Here is a 26,543-nt window from a genome sequence, read left to right on the forward strand (position 1 = left end):
AATTATGTTCTAAAACGACATTAAAGGTTTAAAATGTATATGCAATTCATAAATGCAGTTTTGATGTTAAGAAATTGACCAATGATGGAACACCAAATTCAATATTTTTCTCTGATGGAATCCCTTGATAGTTGGTGTACTGGTTTTATTAATGGCAATGTCCAGGAGTGTGATGTACATCCTTCCTAAGGGCGTGTTTAGTTTGACATGGAAGGCTGAAAGCCAAAGTGTTGAGAAGGAAATGAACTACCAAATGTATAGTCAATATAACCTCTGCACGTCTAGTTGAACATGCATCTCCCAGTGTGTTAAATGTTGGGGTCCAATTCTTCAACCCTTTGTATTCATGAATACCCTCTGAGTTCAAAGAAATTGGGTCGGACTGTGTAGCAATCCAAATGAGTAAGAAACATTTTGGAATTTGTTATGAGAATAAAGAAGCTTTCCTGTTGACATTAGTTGTTGAACATTTGACCACTGATGTTCTTTATAGCTTTTTATGTACCCTTTTTATTGCCCTTCATACACAGGTTGCCAGGCAACCTCACCAAAATAATGTGCACGCATCAATGGCATAGAATGTGTGTTTTTATAATGGAGGGGCAGGGGCACACTGGGAAAACACAACTAAACCCCATGGCTGCTATGTCTTTTGCCTGTCCTCAAACGCAACACAGCTGTGATACCTAAACATTTTCCTTTTCAATTCCAATTAAATTCCCGCAATCCCGGAATCTCCTGGATTGTCAACGCCCCATGTCATGCTGATCCCACGTTGCTCAAAAGTGTTGTCTTCTGGGCTTCAGCTTGGCTCATCAAATTCTCCATTGAGCTCATCAAATTCTCCATTGAGCTCATCAAATTCTGATTGTTCAACCACAGGCCCTGACTGTGAGCTGTAACTCGAGGGTATTTTTCCTTCAACGGTTCGTGCCTTTGGTGAAGATGCCTCAGCCTGCCCAGTTGTGAGACCCCGGGCAGGCTGGGAGGCAACTGCTGCTTTCGTCGAGTTCCCTTAAAAAAAAAAGAAGATTGGATGGAGAGTGCAGTATAACTTCAGTATTAATAAAATACTGTATTTGAAATGTTTTTTTATTTCAGGCACGTAGTACCCCGTTTTAGGCTTATCTTTACAGCCAGTTCCCAGGCTCCTTCATTCAGGGCTTGCGTTCACATGACAACGCAATGTTTCTAAATGGTATTTGCTGCTTCTTATATGCTGGGATGGACAGGCATATTCAGGGCAGCCAATCTGTCTTGCAGTAGTAGACTTGCCATTTGTGCTCTGCATGTAGATTGGCTGCATGAACATGGTACTTCTGCCTAAGTACTGCCGTGTTTGTCATTATTGTAATTGGCCCACATATTTGGTCAAATCGATTCACTGGCCTTGCTAACTTGGCTAGTGTTGGGTAACTGGTTCATGGTAGTGTTAGCCAGTTTACAGTACTGTGAAAATCTCTGTGCTGCATGGCATCACAAACCTATGGCGAAAATGTAAATTATCAAATGTGTGAGCTTGAAAGAACTTACAGTTCTCTGGACTTTCTTTTTGGTCTCTCCCTTTCATCGCATGCCTCCGCAATGGTAGATAAAGCACCTATGAGGTATGCTGAACTCATCTTGCTGACTAAAAATGTGGTGAAGGTAGATTCATGGGAAAGAACCAGCTTTTCCATGTACAATCCCTGGGGTTTAACAGAAAAGCTGTCTGCCTTTGGCGTAGTGCAACTTGTACCGGGATATCCAGTACTCAATGGGGAATCGCACATACAGTGAGTATCTCAGCCTAAGACGTCAAATTATTACACCTGCTAAGTGTCATTTTGCCTGTAGTACAGATTTATTTTATTTGTGCCTCAGCCTTTTGGGCTCCATAGTTGTCATTTCCCTCTGGTTAGACCTTTTGGATGATATAAGCTTACCTGAACACATCGCACCATCTACTTCCAAATCACTACGTGTCCCTGGTGGGCCTGAAGGCAGTGGGACCTTGGGCAATACTGTTGTTGCTTGCTCCTTGGGGTTTCAGCCTGGGTGTTTTGTAAAAGCACTTTGTGCCAGCTGCTGATATAACAAGGGCTTTATAAATAAACGTGATTTGATCGAACAGGACAGCGGTGCCTTACCCCACAGGCAAGGGGACTCTGATATTGAAGGTGTTCAGTGTGACAAACACAGATTTGTACACAGGACAATAAAAAGCAGCATGTCCACTGTATTTTTTTAATGGGATCTAAGCCCTCCTTTGGGAATGGACTGCCTTACTCAGCAATGACCTGTAACCTTCCTTTACACATCTCCCCCCATGAATCAGTCATTTATTCCTAGCTCGTCGCATTTTGTTAGCTGGGAACTGGGGAAAAGGCAACTCGCATATTGCCCACCTAAGGATTTCCGCTGCAGTATTCAGTCTGGTTCAGCATTGGCCAAGAAAGCTTGAGACATAATGTTTATGTCCCAGTAGGTTAGACCAAATACAAGGGATCATTCAGTTTGTCCCTGAAGAACAGAATGAGGTACAGCATTTGGTTTGTGCCTCATCGTCAACATGTGATAAAGAGCTGTACTTGATCAGAGAAAGAGGGTCGAACTGTGACAGCGCATTGGTGGAGGTTGAATTCCTATTGGCCTCGGTAGGCATGATTATAACCGGTTCAGTTGGTGGAACTGTGAGAGCACCATCAACACAATACTGTGTTGTACCTCAGTCCCTCATTCAGGTATTGCAAAACAGGCATCAAAACTACAGTATATCATTTTCTTACCTAAAACACATACCACATTCATATTGTCAAACCTTTTAGACAGGCAGCAACGGGCTTGAGAATTATTGCCTACTGAACTAGACCCACATTTCACTGAAACCAGAGGAGGGCTGGGTGGGATTGAGCTGGATATAACTTTACACATTCATCCCCAGAGATGACCCCTAATGTACCCTGAAGCAGTGAGAAGAGGAATCACATTGGACTGTCTGGGCTAATGAATGCAGAGTGACTATGGTTGATTGAACCAGTCTGGTCACAAACATTCAATAGCACTTGTACTTCAACCTGGAATTGGCCCATCTATCATAACAGGGAAAATAACATACAAGTATTGTTTATGTTGTATACGTTTTCATTATAATTATTCTACTTTATGTGTGTATTAAAATTAACTAAAAAAATAGTAAAAAAAAAATGGTTAAGATTTGACTAACATTTTCAATACAATTCATTATATGTGTCATCTCTGTTTTGCCCTTATTAGATTATCATTCATCCAGAGGTGAGCAACATGTATAACAACAGAGATAAAAAAAAATCCAAGCATTCATCATGGGAAAAGGGTCAGATGGCGTTAGACGCACAAAGCAATTTGTCACTAGCTGTAGCCAGACAAAATTGTATTTTATTTTAGAGGGGCGGAGCAAAGTCTTACCGTATAAATTGACCACTGCGTTATGGATTTAAGACACCCGACAGACCACTAGCCCACGACGTTTTTTCAAACTTCTCAAGCCCGAGAGATTTGTTCCCTCAAAGTAAACTGACATGGAACTTTTAAAGTTTGTGGTTTTGATAGGGGCGGTTTTTGCGCAGGTATACGGTTCCCAGGATTCACTAAATAGTGACGATGGAGATATGTGGTCAATTGAAAACGGGCAGGTAAAACGTGCATTACTCTAAACACAGTAGCATTGAGCACCATGGACAGCGAAATCGGCCCACTCTCACTTGCCTTGCACACATTTGCCGCGTCCAGTTTTTAGCTTTCGCAAAGTTTTCTTCTGTTGGCAATGTTTGATAGGAGGCTTTTGTTTGTTATTAAATGACTGTTAACATTGTTGTTCATACAGGAAGATCCTCCGGCAAGTGGCTTATCTATTCGTGTGGCTGACCTCGTCAAGAAGTTCAATTTGCCGCAGTTTCACGGGCTCACAGGGCGAAGCTCAGGTAATTTGAACTTTAATATGTTGTTTTTTTTGTCAAAGAAAAAAGATTCCATGTTAAAATTTGATTGTGTAATTGAATTTGAATTAATTAATTTCTGACTGTAGGAGACACTCAACCTCGAGACACTCAACCTCTTCAACTGGGTCGGAAAAGTATGTATTTGTAAAGTATTTAAAATGTATTAATTCTGTCTGCATGATGCTGTTATTACATTGATGTATTTAGAATACAATATTTTGTCTGTGTTTTATCAGGAAATAAAGGAGAAATGTTTGTTGGACTTATGGGTCGAAGGTCTTCAAATGGAGGTAAAGCACCTTTTGAAGCACCTTCTCTGATTTCCAGACAATAAATATGTTGGCGACCTTTCTTCATAACAAAGTCAAACTAATTAATCTAATATCATCATATTTGTTTTTCAGAGTATCAAAAGAAATGGAGAAAACACCAGTATCACTAGAAATAAAGATGAAACTTGATTACTCAATGTTACTGTTATAATCAATCATTATAACATAATGAATCGGTCTCAAAGCAATCCAATAACACAACATGCACAAAGCTTAGTTTATCATAAATAATTTGTGGGTCAATATTTTGCAGGAACTAATTCACCTTATCACTTCCTTACTATAAGGATTATAATTATGGTGAACTATACTGTACTCCGCTTTACTATAGGGATTTGTTTTGTGACCCATTCTCTCTGCTTTACTCTGGGGATTAGTATGGTGACCCATTCTCTCTGCTTTACTCTGGGGATTAGTATGGTGACCCATGCTCTCTGATTTACTCTGGGGATTAGTATGGTGACCCATGCTCTCTGCTTTACTCTGGGGATTAGTATGGTGACCCATGCTCTCTGCTTTACTCTGGGGATTAGTATGGTGACCCATTCTCAGTAGGCCTACCCTGCACTAGAGCATGGGTTATTAGTATTCTGACTCATGTATTCTTCCTTTTGCAATGCAAGCTGCTTGTCATGTTCAATTAAGTAATTATCAAGACAATACTGAGACAATTTTAGCTGGAATTGAGTGCATACAAATAAGTAAATGCCTGTCATTTTGAAATATAATCATTGACACATGGTCAATCAGATGTTTTGTGCTGTATATAAAATGCTGATTTGTCAGTGAACCCCTATGTATCTATAGGACATAAAAGCAAAACTATTTCACAATTTTGGTCCTTCACATTTGAAGTTGAAAAGCCATGGTATAATGCAACCTGTTGAGTAAACAGAGGACACAGATGGAGAAAGAAAAAGAACATGCAAAATAAAAGACCACCTGGCACACGGGATAAATACTTTAAATTTTGCAGTTTAGTTTATTGGGAGAGGAAGCAAGTACAAAAGCTGGTGCAATCATCTGCTCTACATACTGACGGTGTGTGGTAGTTACAACGGCCTCCCGCCCTTCTGTTAGCTTCGTGGGGAGGGAAACACTTCTACTCTATGACACTTGGATAAAGGAACATATTCCACCACACACATTGGTTTCAGGTAAACAGAGCTGTTCTACAGTTGATGTCTATGCCATGACTGGCAAAAGGGGGGATACCTCCAGACAACCCAGACAACCGACCAGAATGTGGGAGGTAAAACAGATGGCAGATAAACGAATATGACATGCATTGGTGAAACGTTTGTGGGAAATTAAACGTTCACCGGCTGTAGAAGTGTTTACTCAGGCACAAATAAAATGTAGAATCTGACAAGAACACAGGACAGTTGGTTGCTGGGACCCTAAGGTGCTAGATTACTTTGTGTAATCCAAATCCAAGTTAGCATATATACACGCCAAACCCGCCACACGCACTACGTTATTTCAATGCTAGACAACCAGGTATTTGGTTTCCCCGATGTTGGAAATAATTAAAAGATCTTCTGTTGTTTAAAAAGCATCATCATGTGAATTTAAGTTGACCCCTAATTTTAATATTTGCAATGCTGGTAAAGATTTGATGAAAAATGGTTGATGACTATTTGCAAATGCTAATTTGTTTCAAGCAGATTCAACACTGCAATACGTTGAGAAACTATTAATTAAACCAGTTAGTGCCCAGTGGACAGGTGCTGGCAATAAACCGACACCCCTAAACTATGTAACAAAATTTACTAGCAAACACAAAAAGTAGTGGACACCGTTGAGTGCAAATGTGTTTTAGAGAGACAAAAATAGAAAGTAAAAAAATTGGAGAATACGTATATATCAAGGCCTTTTTTCAACATTCAATGATTAACTAGAATAACACTATCTTTAGTGGCATTTTAAAACAGAGGCACTATTACATCTCAATTCTTGAGGGTTTATAATCTGAAATTAATAACAGCACATTGAATCTGGTTATTGGAGAATTTCTGAGATAAATAATGACAAAAGAAACAAGAGAACTGCTCTTAAAAACGACATAACCCTCCATGTGTATTTGGACAGTTAGACCAAAATGTCCTTAAACTCAAGCTTTTTGTATTTAAGTTAACGTTTATTTTGTCATTCATGGAATGTGGTGGAAAACACTATGAATTTACTTTGCAGTCATGTTAAATATTTTAAAAAATCCTATACATATACAGCTCTGGACAAAATTAAGAGACCACTGCACCTTTTTCTTTCCTTTCCAAAAAGTTGAAAAGGAAAGTTTTGAGTGAGGAACAGAAGTTCAGTTTTCAGTGGTCTCTTAATTTGAACCCTTCTGTTTCTCACTAAAAACCTTCCTTTTTGACTTCTTTGGAAAGGAAAGAAAAAGGTGCAGTGGTCTCTTAATTTGTTCCAGATTCTTTCCAGATTATTTTTAATGCTTTATGGAAAAAATACTATTTTATATATGAATGTAAATTAAGTAATTCAAGCCCACCTTGGAAAGAAAACATAACCTATATACATCCAATAATTTAGTAGTGCCACAAGCATAATGTGGGAATATGGAAAAAAAGACCAAACTTTTGATTACTTTAATACACTATGGACCGATTTCGTGGACAAAGATTAAGACTGGTCAATGTGGTCATGGACTACAGAAGAAAGTCAAGCTCAGTTGAGATCTCCATTGTCAGTGAATGTGTCAAAATACTTCAGATGAAGTTAATAGACACATACAGTGCTGTCCTTTCCATTTCACCTCTCAAGTGAATTCATTTCTAATAAAAAGCACTATATAACCTGAATACATTATTATTATTGTTGTAGTTAAACCGAGAAACAAATGTTGATTAACCGTCCTGCAAATAGAAGTTCATAGTCCATACAGGTGCCTGATATCTAACATGAAACATTCCAAAGCGGCGCATTTAACGCACTAGCTTGTCAGTTTAAAATATATGGAGGGGAGTGTTACCATTTTGTTTGGCAGCCTTAAAGAATGACCTCATCCCCAGACGCCTTTTAATTTCATCTCCCCTGTGATATACAAATGCACAGATTAAATAGCTTATACTTAAAACACACATGAAAAAGAACACTCCAGAAACACAACTTAATAAACAAAAATCTAAACTGTACACCAAGATTCTTAAAGTTTGTCAATCCTTTACGATGGTAAAGAGTTAACTTTAGACATACGGTCTGTAAAGGCTCTCTCACGTGTAACTACGAAGATGTGCTTTTTACATATCTATCGCCCCATTGTAGCTATACAGTATTGTGATGAGGGCCTTATGTTGCAGTGGAATTAAATCTCGTTATACATACACAGTTCAGCAGATTCTGCAAGGATGGAGCCAGGAATCACATCAATCAGTCTCTAAAGTAATAAAACTAGCAGCCAGTAACATTGTTGACAATCTGAATCTGATGGGTGACAGCATGGAGAGCGTCCATCCTTTTATCCTTACCCATCAGCGGACATAGACCGGGTTGACCACAAAGCACAATAAAGGTTTCTCTTTTGCTGCTGGCTACATGCAGTTTGTTGTTCCTGTTTCCATGTTCGAGATGATCCCTTCTAGGAAACTATAAAATTAATGTGCAGGACTGGTTCCCTAGCCGTATTCAGCACATCTGTACACTTTCTTTGAATATACATAGTCTTGCCCAACATGTACCATTAATGTTTTTTTTTTTTTTCTGTATTTGAAATATACTGACAGTGTATTGACTTCAAATATGTAATTTGGCTTCATAGGCTGACTTGACCAGGGGGTTAAATCCATGTTCAGGTCCTCCTTTGTGAAAAGGGGTCCCTTGTGCACTCTCATTCATGGAATTAGAAGGACTGCACTAGGCCAAGTAACATGGTGGAAACTTCCTCCAGCCAATGTTTTCACCAGTCTAATCCTTTTAAATCACACTTTTAGGGAGTTTAAATATAAAAACAGTTTCAGAAAGAACATTAGCCTAAACAGCTTAACACAGAGGTAAAAACAAATAAAAAAAGAGCAAATATAATAAAACCAAAAGGTAAACAAAAACCAAAGTGAAACACTATGGACACATGGATGTGCTCCCACAGCCCTTCCATAGAATGACAGCTGTATGTTGAAATGTACTAACTCTCTAAGTTAACAGTTCTACTGAGCAGTTCTGTGTAAAGAAAGCTAGATTAAGGATTCAAGCTACCCACCATCAGCATTGACCTTGACACAATGTACTACTTGCCAGGTTAGGTCTCTAAATAATAGCTATCAATAACTCTGCAGATACATGCTGATCTAAAGTTTGGAGTAACCTATTCAGATAGCAAGCTTAGAAACCACATCCTTGAGTTGGAGCGTTGAGCTGGCATGGCACTGGGGAGGATTATGTTCCTTTAGGTGGGGTCCACTTTAAGGCGGTGGGGTCGATTGTCTTGCTACTGCCTCGCTTGGTCTCCTTGGCTTTCCAGTCATCGATTAAGTCCTAAATGGCATTTTAGCATGTTAGCCTCAGAATCACATTGAACTAATACAGGGTCACAATCAAGGTATAAATACCATCTGGTTTTGGGGTTAGTTGGGGCTAACATAATTTTAAACAGCAATTTAAAATGATGTCCTGGCCCCTCAACCATCCTCTCTGAAAGAAATTGACCCATGTCTTTATCAAGTTGTCTACTCCTAATTTTAACAACATACAACATGCAAAATACAAACACAAAAAAAACAAAAATAAAAACCCATTCTCCATTTAAAAGATCCTATAACATCAGTCTGAATTGCCCAAGAGGCAGGCACTTAAAAGCCAACTTTAGCTCCAGAGTTAGCCATCCCTGAGATTGTACCATATAGCCTATACTTCTGTATGTTAACAGAAAAAGTAGGTACAGTGGTTATTAGTTTATGTAGCAGAGCATTTTAAGCCAAGTGTGAAATGCACCAATCTACAAGACAGTACAGAAGGTCAGCAGACTTCCTAATACAAAGTGCAGTGATGGTCGCCAAAACTATCGTCCAACAGATGTACAAAAGTTGTTAAAAAACAACAAAGATTTACCACACTTTGACTGATCTTCCGTTAAAAGGGAGGGTGAAGAGCATTATCCTGATAATAAATTAACAATTTGTGTAACACTACCGTTCCACTATTACTGCTGATATATCATGGACATTCAGTCACATTAAAATGCTACAATTCAACATGATGCTCCTTCAAATCAAAAAGCCAACATGCTCATAAAATACAACACTGGTTAATATTGTATAATAAACTTCTGCAAATAATTAAATGCATGTAATAATTGTAGAAATAGGAGACATACTTGTCTTTTCAAGACCAGGTGCTTCCCTTTCCAGTACTTGAGCATCTGGAGGGACTGCAGGGTGCTGACGATGTCCACAGGGTTCACGGCCGTCTCCTGGCTGATCTCCTTGATGGAGATCTCCTTCCCCTGGAACTGGTTCAGGTAGCGCAGCAGCACCTCCTTCCAGTAGGACCTGTAGCTAATCAGGCCAAGGTCTGAGAGGGGCCGCTCCGGGGAGCCCACCTTCTCCTCCACCTTAGACAGGAGGTAACCTGAGAGAGCCGACAACAAACCAGGGTCAGAGGGAGACCGGGGTCAGAGGGAGACCGGCATCAGAGGGAGTCCCCAGTCTGGGTGTACTCACTGAAGTCAATTAGCATCTTTCCATAGCCCTGCCTCATGTACTGTGGCATGGTGAGGATACAGGAGACATTGTAGTTCAGAAACGAGTTCTTCTCCTGAAACAGAAGCACATAGCAGTTGCGAGTATGAAAAACGTAGTCAGGTGAAATGTTGAGGAGCAGTCCCAGTTCACCGATTACCTTTGAGAAGTAACCAACCAGATGACAGCCGGTGTTGTCAGCCTCAGTCATGACATAGAACAGGAAGGGCTCCACGTCGTAGTACAAGGTCTTATGGTCCAGGAAGAGCTTGGCCAGAAGGCACAGGTTTTGGCAGTAGATCTGTGGATGACAGGGGGCACTTAGCGGGAGAAAGGCCAGCAAATTCACACCCAAAGCAGGATGGAACATTGAGGAAACACGGCCATCGCTTGCCTTGTTCTTTTTACCGTCCACCTCAAAGACAGAAATGTTTCCTTTTCGGTAGATCTCATCCCCAGGTGGGTGTTTCCAGACACACTTGGCCTGTACAGGGGGAGGGAAAGCGTGGATCATCACACAGATACCTATTCTGATTCAGGTCCACTCTTCAATCTCTAAAAACAACCCAACCAATAGGGAACTATGGGGAAAACCACCAGAGAACTAATTCAACACGAACAACGGTCTCACCATGTGCCGGCGAAGGATGGTCTGGCTCTTCATATATTTGAGGCAGAATTCACACATGTAGAGACGTCCCAGGCGGGCGTACTCCTCGGGGTAGGGCGAGTGGTACCAGGTGTCCAGCTCGTAGCGACCAAACACAATGGTCTTGATCATGTTGCTCCCCTCTGGCACCTGACCCTGTAGCCTTAGTTTCTCCTGCACAAGGCCAAGGCCAGGGGGAGAAAAGAGGAGAGAGACAAGCTTTACAAAGGGGCGAGTGAGAGGGGTGGGCAAGACGCCACCGGAGGGGAGAACCCATTATATTCCAAGGAAGCCACCAGAAAATGTGCTATAATGCAGGGGGAAGGTCTGAAATTTGTGTGGGAAGGATTAAGAGAGCTTTGCTTTGGAAGACTGAAAGGAGAGCCTCTTAAAAAAAATATTGACTACTATAAATCTAGCTCAAAGAGAGCAAAGACGTTTTCCCTAAATTATCCTGTCTTGTAGCTGATATCACCAGTGGGGGTAGCCAGATTACCCAGAATGCTCTCCGTCTGAAATTGTCCACCATAAAAGGTGTGAGCTGAGGGAAGACTGGGCCCAGTCCAGAGAGTCACTAGTACAGGATCAAGAAAAGAGAGAGGAGGAAAATGTGAGAAAGGGCGATGAGTTCTCTCTCTTACAAGATCCTCCGAAGCACGTGCCTGGGCTTTTCGAAAGAGCTCCAGGTCGTAATCACTTGTGATGTTCTCCAGGAGGGGCTCTCGGTTGTTTCCATGGGACTGCCGGTGCTCCTGGGACATCAGAGGGGAAGAACAAAGGCTTAGCCTCAGAACAATCAGCAGCTCTCTTCAACTCGACACATGAATTACCCTCCACATATCTGCTGTCAAGGTAACGGAGTCAACAGTGCTTGCACGAGACTTTCATTTTGCTAGTAATCTATTTGTTCATCTCGTGCATTTGACTAAAATGGAGGCTACAAGGAGAACCTGTTTCTCCCGGCAATAAAATGTAAAGGTTGTTTTTCTTTTCCGTGAGTTTGGATTAGAGGCTGGAGGGCCACACTCACCATGTGCTTGTCTTTCTGCTCTTTAAGCAGACCAGAGTTCCTCTTCTTCCTCATTTCCGACACCTTCTCCTTGTACCTCATCTGTCTCTCCGTTGGGGCCTAAGCCATTATGCACGATACTCATTATGCATGATACTCACAAGGTAATGAATCTGCCATGAAACTGCCTTAAAATCCCCCAAACGGTTAACCAATTAGCAATGCTGGGGAAAAAAACAGTAGTTGTCAAATGATTGCTTAATCAAATGAAGGTCCTTGGATCATGGTACCTGGTGCCGGGTAGCGTGTCTGTTCTCATCCTGCCGGTGGGACAGCGTCCGCTCCTCCACCTGTTTGTCCCGAGAGGAGGCCCTAGTCTGTGAAGACAAATCCTCTATTATGTAAACCACAAACACCCTCAGCCCACTGAAATGCCCAGACCACTGCTTTCAATGCTGAACACTGAAACCTGCTGCCGTGGTATTGTAGATTCACCTTGCATTCATCTGCAGAGAGGTTGTGGTACAGAGGGCAACCAGATATTGAGAAGTGCCTCTCGTGTTTCCCAGTCAAATGGCCTGAAAAACAACCCAACCAAGAAAGTCAAGGGAAACCAAAGCAGAAGAATGTTGATACGCTGTGTGTTTTGAAGGCACTGTGTGCCGAGGCCCCGTAAGCACAGAATAAAACGGGGCTGATGAGAAGGAAGCGTTCTACTCACCAAGGGAGTTGCAGCCTGGAGTGGGACACTTCATGTTGAAGTTGTAGCTGTCATGGAAGCGGCGGCGTTTGGGCCTGTGGGACAGGTCACTGACAGAGTCTTTGAGGGACAGCTCCTTGGCGAGGCTCTCGTCAAGAGAGATGTTGGGGCTGGACACGTCGATGTCCGACTCTGAGGAGGGGGCGTTCCCGGTGGGGGTGCGGGGCGGAGACTCATCCTGGTTGGCTGCTTGCTTCAGGTCTAGAGGAGCAAATGAGAAGAACATGTCAGGAAATAATTAAAGCTGATCAGGCCCAGTTCATGTTTGAATAACCTGGCTTGTTTCTACAATAACCACACTCTCACGGTGTTTATAATGATTATACTGCGATGCTTTTAAAGACACAATGTACAGCTGTTTTGTCAAAGTTGTGTGTGGATTTTGGACGGTCTGAACGGTCTGGGCAACTAGTCGGAAACAAAGTAGTGGAATAACGTGAGGGGGACAAAACTAGCCCAAACAGTAGAGTTTATGAAACGAAAGAGCAAACACACAAACTTAATGAGTGGAAAAGCACTGGGTCAATATCACGGTCCCTTCAGAATCAGAACAACAAAGAGATTCCCTGAGTAACACAAAGGCTGTCCAATACTGGGGTGAGGGAAATGGAGTGTGGGGGCACAGAGAAAACTGTGTGAGAAATTAACCGCCCGGCTTCTTTCCTGTCCACTAAGCATCTCCACATACCCTCCACATGTTGCTCCGTGTCCGACCCAGAGGAGTGACTCTGGCGTAGCGGGTATTTCTTGGGGGTGGCCGGGGGCCCTTGCTGCAGGCTACGACTACGGGTCACTCGCCGGGCAGAGAAGGCCACCACCTCCGCTGGGCTTAGCGTTGGTGGGCTTTTCTGGACAGGGCTGGAATCTAAAAAGACATTTTTTTTTTTTTTAAAGAGGAGTCTTTGGCTATCTCAGGCTATCAGAAGTAATTTAGGAGCTACAAGTATTTTGTCTTGTCAACAGATAAAACCAGTTTATCAAAGGAAGACTTCCATTGCATAAACACACAGTTTAATTTCCATAGTAAAACATAGGCCAAAACAAATAGGCCCAAAGAATACATCAAAATAATACAAATACTGTCAAAAGCTCTCAAAAAGACGACCAAGGGACATACCAAGCTACTCAAAAAGCAAATCAGATGCATCCAGTTTATTGTCAATAACAAAGAGTGGAAACTATGCCATCAATTCAAACCACATCTGACAGACCAAATAGGGAGGGGTGATGCCTGCTCTTTAAATCTATTGGGGTGAGAAGGCAAACCTGAAAGTCCACATCTTAATTGATTTAACAATGGTTGTTGGTAGAGTAACATACTTCTACTCCCAACGCCATCTATTAGGTATAAATCTATATACGGAAAAAAGATCACAGCGTTATATACTCACCTAAAGGATTATTAGGAACACCTGTTCAATTTCTCATTAATGCAATTATCTAATCAACCAATCACATGGCAGTTGCTTCAATGCATTTAAGGGTGTGGTCCTGGTCAAGACAATCTCCTGAACTCCAAACTGAATGTCAGAATGGGAAAGAAAGGCGATTTAAGCAATTTTGAGCGTGGCATGGTTGTCGGTGCCAGACGGGCCGGTCTGAGTATTTCACAATCTGCTCAGTTACTGGGATTTTCACGCACAACCATTTCTAGGGTTTACAAAGAATGGTGTGAAAAGGGGAAAACATCCAGTATGCGGCAGTCCTGTGAGCGAAAATGCCTTGTTGATGCTAGAGGTCAGAGGAGAATGGGCCGACTGATTCAAGCTGATAGAAGAGAAACTTTGACTGAAATAACCACTCGTTACAACCGAGGTATGCAGCAAAGCATTTGTGAAGCCACAACACGCACAACCTTGAGGCGGATGGGCTACAACAGCAGAAGACCCCACTGGGTACCACTCATCTCCACAACAAATAGGAAAAAGAGGCTACAATTTCCACGAGCTCACCAAAATTGGACAGTTGAAGACTGGAAGAATGTTGCCTGGTCTGATGAGTTTCGATTTCTGTTGAGACATTCAGATGGTAGAGTCAGAATTTGGCGTAAACAGAATGACAACATGGATCCATCATGCCTTGTTACCACTGTGCAGGCTGGTGGTGGTGGTGTAATGGTGTGGGGGATGTTTTCTTGGCACACTTTAGGCCCCTTAGTGCCAATTGGGCATTGTTTAAATGCCACGGCCTACCTGAGCATTGTTTCTGACCATGTCCATCCCTTTATGACCACCATGTACCCATCCTCTGATGGCTACTTCCAGCAGGATAATGCACCATGTCACAAAGCTTGAATCATTTCAAATTGGTTTCTTGAACATGACAATGAGTTCACTGTACTGAAATGGCCCCCACATTCACCAGATCTCAACCCAATAGAGAATCTTTGGGATGTGGTGGAACAGGAGCTTTGTGCCCTGGATGTGCATCCCACAAATCTCCATCAACTGCAAGATGCTATCCTATCAATATGGGCCAACATTTCTAAAGAATGCTTTCAGCACCTTGTTGAATCAATGCCACGTAGAATTAAGGCAGTTCTGAAGGCGAAAGGGGGTAAAACACAGTATTAGTATGGTGTTCCTAATAATCCTTTAGGTGAGTGTATATCTTCACTTTGAATTGTCTGACTGGGACTATCAGAGTCAGAACATTTAGTACAACGACCTAGACTGGAAACTTACATAGGGCAGGAATCCAATGGATTCCTAGGACAGTATGCATAGCTAGTTAAGGTGCCGATTTCTCAAGCTTTCCTTAAAGAAACTTTAGAAATTCCTCTGCAATCTCATTACAGTTCTATATCCAAACATAATATTTAGGATACCTTGTGAACTTTGACTGAGTCGCAGAGAGGCGCGGGTGAGCCGCGTGTTTCTTCGTGTTCTCCCGAATGACTCGGTTCTGTCTGCATGTTCATGTTCAGCAGAAAAGTCCGAATCCTCAGTGCCATCGGAGCTGCTCCCAGCATTCCTCTTTCATACAAGAAATGGCAGAAGTAGCGTCAGTTACGCATTTCGACTGTGACAATAAGCATGACGATAATTTGGTTTCATTCTAACCTTTAGTTACTTTGTAAGATACATGCTTCGTCGGCTTTATACGTCATTAAAGATCCCAATGTAACAAACACAAACTTTACGTTTGCCAACTTGATTAAACTGCTGTATTTCACGGTTTAATTGCATCTTGAAATGAGCCTACATGAGACTCATTGAGTATTTAGACCAGTATATTTTAAAAAGCGTTTACTATCACTTTCACCAAAAAATATTGCGACGTTAATAAAGCAATATTTGAAGCAAACTGTACTGTGAAGTACTACTGTCACTAGTCTACACAACATGAAGTCAAAACAGAATGTGGACTATTCAATAACATTCTTCTGCATGATCACCTGGTTAGAAATCACTACAAAATAATTGTTTTCATAGTAATAACTGTAAAACAACTGTAGGTTTGGGTCTGTGTCAAAAAAATGAATAGGGGGAAACAGATGATGTTGATAGAGTAACGAGAAGCAAAATATGGCTAAACATTTTCCCACAATGCACCATGCAAAAACATACCAAAAAAAACATACAATCAACAGACAGTTATGAAATGCATGGGGAATTTTTAAATATATATTAACACGTGCAAATAAATTCGAGATGAAAACTGTTAAACAATAACGAGGCCTCTACTTGACTTTAACCAATCACAAGTAAAGACAGGCGGGACACGAAGGCATTAAACCAATTGGCACAAGGCTTTTTCTGAATCAGTCCAATCAAATTGTTGTTTTGAAGAAGCAGGTCAGAGACAGACGAGGAAGCAAGACGTCCTCTCCCACACGTTGGTCGTTTTCAGTTCAAATGGAACCCAGACACTATCGCATTGGTGTCACCCCCCTATGTAGTCCGGAATTAACTCCTCAAAAATGCTATGGTAAACGATTTAAGTGAACTGTCTTCATTAATCCACCATCTTTGAGCATGCTACAATAAGCTTAAACGGAGACATTTGAAACCTAGCTCACTTTTTGGTACACCCTTGTTTTACTATGGTTTCGGTGATAGATAGTGATTCACCTGCTAACTGAAACGATTGTAAAAGCATGTTTTCAATCGTTCAAATACGCGCATCACTCTAATAGCCATGCACATACGCACTGGATAACTAGCTAGAATTACAATTCCAGCATCAGCTTGCCATGGCATTTGTGCTATACTAAATCTTACACAGACATGTACGTGTGTTGCGCATCAATGCATTGCAAATTATGTCTCTAAATTAGCTCCAAGCTAGTTTGTCATTCTGTAGTCTCATTACAACATGATAACAAATGCGCTAGTTAGACTGCTAGCTAAACAATTTACATTACATACGAATATGTCATTTAGTGTTATGTTAGCTAAATAGACGTAGCTGAATAAATCGAAAGCTTACCTTTCTCCGAGGCATATTTCACTTTAACGACGTTTGTTTAAAGACGTTACCCCTTAGCAGTAAAAACATAAACAATGGGTTTAAAATTGTCAAGGTAATGTTTCGCGAATTAAACTGCTTGGTTGACTGGAGCTACCGCGCAACGTTTTCCCCACACTTCCTTGTTATGTTCAAGCAAGGCAACACGTTTCGGAACGTTTTGAAATGGTTTTTTGTGCAATGTCCGCCAGATGGCAGTGTCGTAACATATACATTGAGAAACAACTCCACACAAGTCAAACGTGATTGGTTCACAAAGGTTGGGTTGTAATTACAATCATGACAATAAGTTGTTCTATAATTGCCCAGTATGGGATGGCATCGTTTGAATATTGGCCATGTCTCACGTGAAATTGACCTTCATAAATCTAGCCACAATACGAATGAAAGTCCATTATGGAAAATCGTGCAAACTAATATAAACAGTGAAATAATGCAACAAATGAACTAGAAAATCGTTACTTACTTATAATTAAATAAAATTATTTATTATTTTACTCAATAAAATGTTGCATGAATTTACTGATTATGTTTTGCCTATCTTCCAATGGTTATTTTTATTATTATAAATACCACTATTGTGGCTAATATTGGAGTTAGAAGTTAGTACTATTATGAATATTTCTTTGAGCTGAACCGGTCTGTGCAGTGCATACTTTGGTAGGCAATGTTTTTTTCAACTACCATACAATGTTTAAGGCTAACTGTGAATATAATTTTTTAGATGGCCAGATGGTTGACTGTCGTCCAACTCGCAAGCACAGGTGCAGCCAAAGATGTAAAAAACATGAACGGCGGTATATATCCAGTCGAGGGGAAGAGAGAGATGTCCTCGACCTGAAAACGTCAGTAGCAACTTGATTTGCTGTCCTTGCAGCTCTTAGGGTGGAATATGGTTACAAGGAGTTGACAGTTGGGTGTGCTCTTGCCACGCCAAGGGACACCCACATTAAACCACACCTCCAAGACAAATCTTATTTGGGCACATCATGGCTCCTGCATGTTTTATTGAGGAAATGAGTAAAACAAAGACAAATTAGTTGGGGGCAGTCATTCATTAAAGTTGATGTTCCTTGGTGTAAATTGAAATATGCTGCTGGGGTAATATAAATGCTCATACAGTTTAAATAGTTTTTTCTGATGTGTGGCAAAAACTTTGTTGAGTAAATAGATAATTCATCCATCATTCATTCATCATATAGCACCCCCCTCCTCCCACCCACTGAACACAGTCAGGTTTGAGAAAAATTGTAAGTGCATAAAATATAGCTCCAGCATAACTTATCAACAAATTTGGAGCACATGTTCAATATTCTGTGTGTGAGACAGTCACATAATGGTTGAATAAATAGATGTGTATGTGCAATGAAAAACAGTGATTATCATGGCTTTAGGATTTGACAATGATGCAGTTGGTTGACCGATGTTAGCTCCAAAATATGTGCATGTCATCATCATCAATCTACAGAATTCCACTTAAAAGCACTTTCAACTAACACACCCAATTTCTGCATGCTATAAAAAAGGGTTATTCCAGGTATTGTATTTTGAAATGTTGAGAATTCTAAAGCATTTTTTTGTTCCTGCTGCTCAAAGCACAGAAAGGACAGAGAGTACAACCATTTTGCTTAGTATCAAGTAGGAACTAGAGAGCTAGATAGATATTGGGTCAGGTGGAAATGTTTTGGAATTTACTTATTCCTTCAAACAGTCTGAAAAGAAGAGATCTATGTCTCTTAGGTGATCTCTATGAGCATAATAAATGTTTGGAGCTTGCTCTAGATTATAGCATTGTTTTACAAGTTTTATTAAATATTCCTCACACTAAACCTTTTTTTATGAATCCTAAATATATCCAGATATTTTTCAGAATAAAACCCTGATTAGTTACTTCATTTTTAAAAATCAGATTGTGTAATTCTCATTACATTTAATCCATTACAAGCCAACTCTGACTACCCCTAAAGAGTAGTACAGAGTTCCTTTCTCAGGAGTTTTTTTCTCCATAGCAGTGTATTTAGAGAAATCCTAACACTACTCAGAGCCCACAATGGAAGAGCAAGAACGAGAGAAAGCACAACTTTCTTTCCATGTTCAGTTGTAGGCTAGTATCAAGGGAACACACTTCCTCTCCCCTACCTCTCTGAGTTCCTACACAATTCTAATGTAATTATATGCTCACCCTCCTCTCCACATTCCAATGATTCCACCAAGGGGTGTAACCGCATTTCCTGAAGAAAACAAACCGTTTAACAATGCTTTCTCGGTTTTATAGTCTAAATGCTGAATTCTTACCAAGGCTCTTAGACCAGGTTTGATGAGATTTGGAGGTATGGCCTCACAAGACTAGCCAATGTTTTGTACAACCAATAACCAAGTAAAGTGGCACCGGTGTGATGTTAACAGCCATTGTCCTTTGAGAACCGTCAGCCTCAAGATGCATACAAAATCCACCTCATGCAACGATCTGATCGGCTTTCAAGTACTTCTAACTGGTGCAACGCTTCTGAGTTCTGCCGTGCCTGTCCATTTCTCTGTCCCTTCAGTTCTCAGAGAATTACGACAAGTTCAAAATTAGACTTAGTACCAAACTTAGTGGTTCCTTTTCCTATGCCATCCTGTTGCCCTGGCGATGCAGTAGGGAACAATGCCTACAGTTGCCAGGGGCACTGTGGCACTCTTACAGAATGAAAGCAGGTAGAATAGGGCCCTGGTGTGTGCTGGTGGGCTGAATGAGTCCAGTAGGTGGAGAAGCAGCAGTGTGGTGCACATGCATGCCAGCCTGTAGGTGGCGCCATGACCCACCCTCCTGGCCTCGGCGCATAGAGGTGAGTGCAGCCCCAAGCCCATGCCGAACAAAGTCCCGGTGTTGCGCAGAAGGCTGGCAAAGGGTGTGGTTTCCATGTGAACCCACTGGGGACGCTGACACCAGCGCTGGGCCTTGTCCAGAGTCCAAAGCAGGTCCACTCCCAGGCCCCAGAGGAGCAGGTAGAGGCCCACAGCGAAGGACAGCAGGGACAGGCTGGTGTAGATGTAACGCCTCAGGCTAGCCCTGTGGATCCACTCGACCCGGTCAAAGGCCTCCGCAACCAGGATGCCTGAGGAAACCATTTCAATTGGCTTAAACAATCCTTTTCTGGGCACGTGATCATGGCTTTTACCTTTTGAATGTACCCAATTAGAGAATAAATTGAGTAATGCTTATGAGTTGCCACTTTTTTTTTTTTACATTTGGTTGCTTTAAAGATTGTAGTTCGACACTTTGACAGCATTACAACATGGGATTGAAATATATTTTTGTTTTCAAATTTGTTCGAGAAAATAATTATTACATTTTTCACTACAGAAATGACTAAAATATAAGTATTCAACCCTATTGTTTAGACAAGTCTAAATTAGTCCAAGAGTAAATTTTGGTATATCCAATTAAAATGATAGCCAGTGTGTCTAATAATATGGGTTGACATTATTTTTTTATGAATACCCTTTCATCTGTTGCCCATACATGTGAATGAAGGAATCAAACACAAATTCAAAGACATAGAAGAGGGGTATTTTTTAAAGCATCAGAAAAGAAGGAAAAAGATTGATTTATGGGCAACAGATATTAATCAGACATAGAATATTTCTTTAAGCATGATCAATCAAATTTATTTATAAAGCCCTTTTTACAACAGCAGTTGTCACAAAGTGCTTTACAGAGACACCCGGCCTTAAACCCCAAGGAGCAAACAACAGTAGTGTTGAATTTCAGTGGCTAGGATATACTCCCTAAGAAGGTCGAATTTTATGAAGAAACCTAGAGAGGACCCAGGCTCAGAGTGGTGACCAGTCCTCTTATGGCTGTGCCGGGTGAGATATTAAGAGTCCAATTGGAATAATAAATTTCTCTGGGCTAAATCCAGAGTCTATTTGATTTTAGACTAGGTCAGAAGTATAACCAGGTGAACAAGGACAGGGACAGCAACAGGCCCCCCAAACCAGGGAATCCGCAGGTGTGGACCAGGACCTCATCTCCTCCTAAAATGTAAAACTGGAGGAGACTGAAAAAAAGTTAGTAGTGCATCCCTCATATCCCCCAGCACAATAATATAGCAGCGTAACACCTTGGAACTGAGACGTGGGGGGTCTGGTGACACTGTGGCCCTCCCCCGGGGGAGGCCCCCCGGGTAGATGATCAAGTTATGCTGCGGATGATGTATTAAAAAACACCCACATTAAAGACAGTCCTTTTCAACTGAGCTGCAGAACAAGAAGGAAATGTGCTCACAAAACAGCTGTAGTGTCCAGATGCTGAGATGGGAGAAAACTGAGAATGGATCCACAACATTGTGGTGACTACGGACCCACCGATTATCCAATTCTCTGTGTCTGTGTACCCTCGGATAAATGAAATAAAAAAGGTGGCTTTTGATGTTGATTCTTATTTCAACAAATGTAAATTGAATTATGCAAAACATATCTTTCTATATATTTAAATGACAAAATACTCCAAAATAAGTCTGATAATGAGGGGAAAATGTATAAATGATATGATAAATCCACATTCCCATTCTGTAAAAGTACATTGTACAATGCCTGAATATAAATGTAGTAAATAAAGTAGGTATGGTATTTAACTCTGTGTTAACTGCTTTAGCAAATGCCATCGTTGGTATTTGGATAGAGGATTAATTTGTAATTTAATAACTGCTTTTTTAACTGCTTTGATGTAGTTTGCAGCATTAAAAGCACTTAATTCTCCTAGGCAGGGCATCAAGTTAACTCATTTTGGCAGTCAACTCCAATCCCTTTACACCAAAAAACATAAAATGAATGAATATACTGTGTAACGATTCGAAAAAATAAAATGATATGACTGATATATTTACAAAACATCTAGTGATCTCACCTCAGTCTACTCTAAGCAAAAATAACACAGATAGGAAATGTTCAACTGCGCTTGAAAAAAGGTAACCATGGTAACGGAGTCAACAGCACTTTTGTGCGTCTGTCTGCGACAGTCGCTCGCTGACTAAAATCTGAATGTCCTGTAGTAGATTTTCATCATCGTTGCTAGCAGTTGCAGTTTAAAGTCAAATTAACATTGAAAACCACCACGCATGTTAACAAAACAGAGACTTTTGGCTTTAGGATATGTTCGGCAGGCTACGGTGCTGCACACGTGCTTGCTGCTAGCTCTCCTTCCCCTAGCTCTCCTTCCCCTAGCTCTCCTTCCCCTAGCTCTCCTTCCCCTAGCTCTCCTTCCCCTAGCTCTCCTTCCCCTAGCTCTCCTTCCCCTAGCTCTCCTTCCCCTAGCTCTCCTTCCCCTAGCTCTCCTTCCCCTAGCTCTCCTTCCCCTAGCTCTCCTTCCCCTAGCTCTCCTTCCCCTAGCTCTCCTTCCCCTAGCTCTCCTTCCCCTAGCTCTCCTTCCCCTAGCTCTCCTTCCCCCCTAGACGATCCACACTCGCTGGTCTGCAAAGTGTACTTATTTTATTGACTGGCTCTGGCTACAAGGACGTTCCGTTCCGCACATGAATAAAGCAGCACAAGGAGCTCAATAACCTTAAGAACAGTGTTCCAAGAAAATGTGAAAGTGTTTTTCTAGCTTTGGTGGCTAGGGTTTTGCCATGCTGGAGCGCCACGGTAAAATGAACGCAGCATAGACGCTGGAAATTACCACCGATCTGAAATATCAGGCACATTTAAAGCAATCCACTAATGTGATTATAAAATGTTGGCCTATAATCGGACGATACCGATCGCTGGTGCATCCTTAAGTCACTCAAATAAGACCAAAATGACAGAACGAATAAAATAATAGAAATGTACAGGCAAAATCCTTCAGGAATCCTAGAAGAAAACCAAAAACACCAAATAAAGTATCTGATCAAAAATCACACAATACCAGATTGCAAAGCGCTTAAGACACTTATGAAAGGAGACTCACAGATGTTTATATGAGTTATCAAGTCATTTCTTTGGTTTTGGTTTGAATGTGTTGAGTAAGTTGTGTATAACACATTAGGTCCTACTTCAAAGTGTCATGCTTACAAGCTTTATATGTCTGCAAGGCACTGTATCTGAAAGGTGTAAACCACATTCATGATTAAACCAAGACTATCAGTATTCAAGGCAGAGCTATTACTATATTTCTAATCCAGACCTGGAATGCCTATGGGGTAAGGCTTGATTCAGAATGGCTGAGAGGCGGGGTTTCCCACTGACCTGTGACAACCCCTGCAACGACCTGGTGAGGGAAGTGGGCAGCGATGAAAACCCTGGAGAGGCAGACACAAACCTGCACACACCAGAAGCTCGCCCACAGCATCCCACGAACACAACTGACACACAGACACAGACAGTACACACCTGAGTTGGATCATTGTAGATACCTTTTTCACATTTCAGTCTTCAGGTCGAGGACGTGGATTCTGATAAACAACACAGAATTTGCCCTCTTACCAGTTCTTGATGTGACCCCAGTGTTCCTGGACGAGGATGGTGAGGAGGGAGGAGATGACGGCATAGTAAACCCCAGCAGTGCTCATGGCATGGCCTGACGGACTTCCTGGGAGAGGAGAGCACAGTTGTACAGTATTGTATTTAAAAAAAAAAGAATGTTATGGGAATGATATTGAGATCATTTGTTTATCCTCTATTGAATTTCCTGAAGGTAAGTTGGATTTTCGCCAAAAGCAGTAGACAGAACCGAGGCATGTGGACACACACCTGGACCCGTCTCACATGTCATAGGGAACTGTTCAATCCGCGGTGCTGAGGAGTTGCCATAGTAAGGTGTCTCTTGGACCCACCAGTAGGGGCGCTCGCCAAACAGGATCCTGAGTAGATATGAGAGACTAATATATATTATTCAATGAATTTTCATCTGTCTGGATAAAAATACACACTAAAAGGAAGATCTGAAAAACATGTGATCTATCTTAATCCTGGAAATAAAGGTATGACGTTACAATGTAGCTTTGCATTCGGCCTGTTAGATTAGCATTGGGTTAGTGGTGCTGAACTACCATTTTAAGATGAGGTTGAGCCAGTCTCCTACAACAGCCACCCAGATCAGCTTGACGCCCACTGATTCATGCAGGTGGAACAGCACAGGGAAAAACACAAAGAAGGTGTTCCGCAGGTCAGCTACCATGGAAACCAACAGGAACCAGCTTTGAGTGTCCTTGTAGTGAGTCTGGAGGTACTGTGTGGTGCTAACCCCGTAGCTGTGGACCGTCTCCATGACTGCCAGGCTCTCTGGTACAGCAGTTCAATCTGAAAGTCACAGTACGGACAGAGCAGCCGCCGGCAACGAGTCTATAACCGTTTCTGTGTCCGGTCTTCTATGTCACCTCCCTAAAAGTTTATGGATTAGCAGACGGTCCTACTAGAGTCATGTCCGCATTGTCCGCTAAAGTCAAGCACTAATGGTTGGTGGTCTCAGGGTCTCACTGGCCATAGTAAGCGTGTGGTGCCTGTGTCCCCTAGTGCCCGCCCATCAATACTGTCATCCTTTTTATACGCCAAAAGCCCCGGACCTCTGAGCCCTGGACCGGAAAGAATCAGGAGGGGAAAGAACTGTGCAAACACGATGTGATGACAGGCTGCACTACAGCAGTGTGGTCAGTGTAACGCCATGGCCATGTGGTGCCACTGTGTCACACGTGCCGGCGCTGCTCCTCCACCCACCAGCCCCACGGCCCATTGAGAGCCCTCGGCGTGAGTGCGTTATCAGCCCCTGTAACGCGTCTGATTAAACCGAAACAATAAAATAAATGAAAAACAATGGGAATCAAACTACGTGCTGATGGTTCACACTGAGGTAAATCTCATGAAAAGAGTTGAATGTTTAATTCAACCGGGCATTCTTACATTATTCAATGATTGCTTTTCCAACTGTTTGTGGGGTTTACTATCTTGAGGGGGGAAATCTGCAGATCAAACAATAACAATAAAAAAGCAGACTTCCTGCTAGTGTTTTGGCAAAGCTCTGCGGGTTGGAGCTGAAATGTAACCATTCTTGTTTAAGTGTTTTTATTGAACATGCATAAAAGAACAACACAGGAATTGTTTCGAAGAGAATAGTAGGTGTTTATTTCTGCATTCAAATATACAGTACAGAGGACAAAGGAGCAGACCTTCAATAACAAAAGGAAAACCACAAAACAACAAAAAAGAAAAGAAACCTGTTGCTTCCCATTAAAATCCCAGATGTCTCCCTATCCTGTGTGTTTTATAATCTCAAACAAATGGGTTGAGCACACACCTAGGTTGAAAAGGAGGAAGCACTATAGATAAATTGTAAAATCAGTGGGCAGATCAATACACTGAACAAACAGACATGTGGTATGACATCAGCCAGACAGAGGTATCAGTAGTTACCATGTACGCAGAAAACCAGTATGGTCAAAAGTAAAAAGGAAAGCTGAGAAAATACCAAATTCGGTTTTCAATAAATGATATATTAAATATGATTTCAACTACAGAGTGAATATACAGCAGAAAGTACCACAAAAACAGAGTGGCTGATGGGAGTCTCATTCATAACCAGTGGTTAGTATGATGATTGACAATATTAGTACATCCCTGTTTCCAAAAATGTTGTGTGGCTGCATAAAATGTAAATAAAAACAGAATGTAATGATGTTCAAATCATCACAAAGACAACATAACAAATGAGACAACTTTCAAACAATCTGGGACAGAGGCGCCAAAAGTCTGGAAACATTGTGTAATGCTAAAAAAACATAACCTGGTGGAATATCACACAACTAGTTAGGTCAATTGGTAACAGGTCAGTAACATGATTGGGTATTAAAAGAATGGGTCTGTCAGAAGTGAGGAGGGGGAGAGGTTCACCACTCTGTGAAAAACTGCATGCACCAATAGATGCAACTATTTAGGAATAACATTTCTCAACATAAGTATTGCAAAGAGTTTGGGGATCTCACTATTTATGGTAGATAATATCATTAAAAGAGTCAAAGAATCTGGAGAAATCTCTGTATGTACACTGCATAGTTCAGAAGTCAACATCCTTGATGGTATGAGGGTGCATTTGTGCACACGGCATGGGTGACTTGCTTTCAGCAAGACAGTGCCAAACCATATTCTGCACATATCACAACAGCATGGCTCAGTAGTAAAAGAGTCTGGGTGATAAACTGGCCTGCCTGCAGTCCAGACCTGTCACCCACTGAAAACATTTGGCTCATTATGAAATGAAAAATATGACAAAGGGGACCCCAAACTGCTGAGCAGTTTAAATCCTATATCAAGCAAGAATGGGAATACATTTCACTTTCAAAACTAAAGCAATTGGTCTCCTCAGTTTCCAAACGCTTACAGAGTGTTGTTAAAAGAAGAGGTGATGCAACACAGTGGTAAACATGCCCCTGTTTCAACTCTGTTAGATTCTGTCCAAGTTTGATCCATGAACAAAATAAATGCAACCAGAAGTCAGGGGAGAGCCTTTATTCAGCATGAGGTTTACGATGATAACCTTCCATAGTTCTTTCATTGTTCACTCCAAATGCTTACAACGTAAACACAGTCATTTATACCAGGACACATAGGAGGTGGTCAGTGTTCATAGCCAACCATTACACAGACTATTATAAGTCCTACAAAATACCCTTGTATGGCGTATTCCAACCTATGACCCAAGGGTCTATTCAGAGAGTCCT

The 26,543-nt window shown here is 41.4% G+C and overlaps 3 protein-coding genes across 7 annotated transcripts; 1 reads left to right on the forward strand and 2 right to left on the reverse strand.

Annotated features, from left to right (window-relative positions):
• Positions 1–3,478: 3,478 nt before the first annotated feature.
• On the forward strand, positions 3,479–4,401 carry tac4 (tachykinin precursor 4). Its single transcript, XM_034295154.1, has 5 exons — positions 3,479–3,653; positions 3,845–3,941; positions 4,046–4,093; positions 4,196–4,249; positions 4,364–4,401. The coding sequence occupies exons 1-5, from the start codon at positions 3,540–3,542 to the stop codon at positions 4,399–4,401; spliced, it is 351 nt and encodes a 116-aa protein (XP_034151045.1). The 5' UTR covers positions 3,479–3,539.
• Positions 4,402–6,886: 2,485 nt separating this feature from the next.
• On the reverse strand, positions 6,887–17,016 carry LOC105007051 (histone acetyltransferase KAT7). Of its 4 annotated transcripts, none has more exons than XM_020050841.3 (15): positions 16,834–17,016; positions 15,230–15,377; positions 14,355–14,411; positions 13,091–13,267; positions 12,364–12,603; positions 12,138–12,220; positions 11,933–12,019; positions 11,664–11,762; positions 11,296–11,385; positions 10,616–10,807; positions 10,379–10,468; positions 10,145–10,285; positions 9,967–10,060; positions 9,621–9,874; positions 6,887–8,782 (listed from the first exon to the last, which is right to left on the reverse strand). In XM_020050841.3, the coding sequence occupies exons 1-15, from the start codon at positions 16,846–16,848 to the stop codon at positions 8,684–8,686; spliced, it is 1,866 nt and encodes a 621-aa protein (XP_019906400.2). In that variant the 5' UTR covers positions 16,849–17,016; the 3' UTR covers positions 6,887–8,683. The 4 variants fall into 4 exon arrangements, with proteins under 4 accessions (XP_019906400.2, XP_019906399.2, XP_010864121.2 ...); XM_020050840.3 differs by having other exon boundaries at positions 11,275–11,385; XM_010865819.4 differs by lacking the exon at positions 14,355–14,411 and having other exon boundaries at positions 11,275–11,385; positions 16,834–17,015.
• Positions 17,017–17,775: 759 nt separating this feature from the next.
• On the reverse strand, positions 17,776–24,331 carry LOC105007052 (glucose-6-phosphatase). Of its 2 annotated transcripts, none has more exons than XM_010865823.3 (5): positions 23,883–24,331; positions 23,584–23,711; positions 23,317–23,422; positions 23,080–23,195; positions 17,776–19,970 (listed from the first exon to the last, which is right to left on the reverse strand). In XM_010865823.3, exons 1-5 carry the CDS (start codon positions 24,098–24,100, stop codon positions 19,465–19,467), a joined length of 1,074 nt encoding a protein of 357 aa, XP_010864125.2. In that variant the 5' UTR covers positions 24,101–24,331; the 3' UTR covers positions 17,776–19,464. The 2 variants fall into 2 exon arrangements, with proteins under 2 accessions (XP_010864125.2, XP_010864126.2); XM_010865824.3 differs by having other exon boundaries at positions 17,777–19,970; positions 23,584–23,693.
• Positions 24,332–26,543: the final 2,212 nt, after the last annotated feature.

Source organism: Esox lucius, chromosome 11 (assembly GCF_011004845.1).
Source record: "Esox lucius isolate fEsoLuc1 chromosome 11, fEsoLuc1.pri, whole genome shotgun sequence".
Taxonomy (NCBI): Eukaryota; Metazoa; Chordata; class Actinopteri; order Esociformes; family Esocidae; genus Esox; species Esox lucius.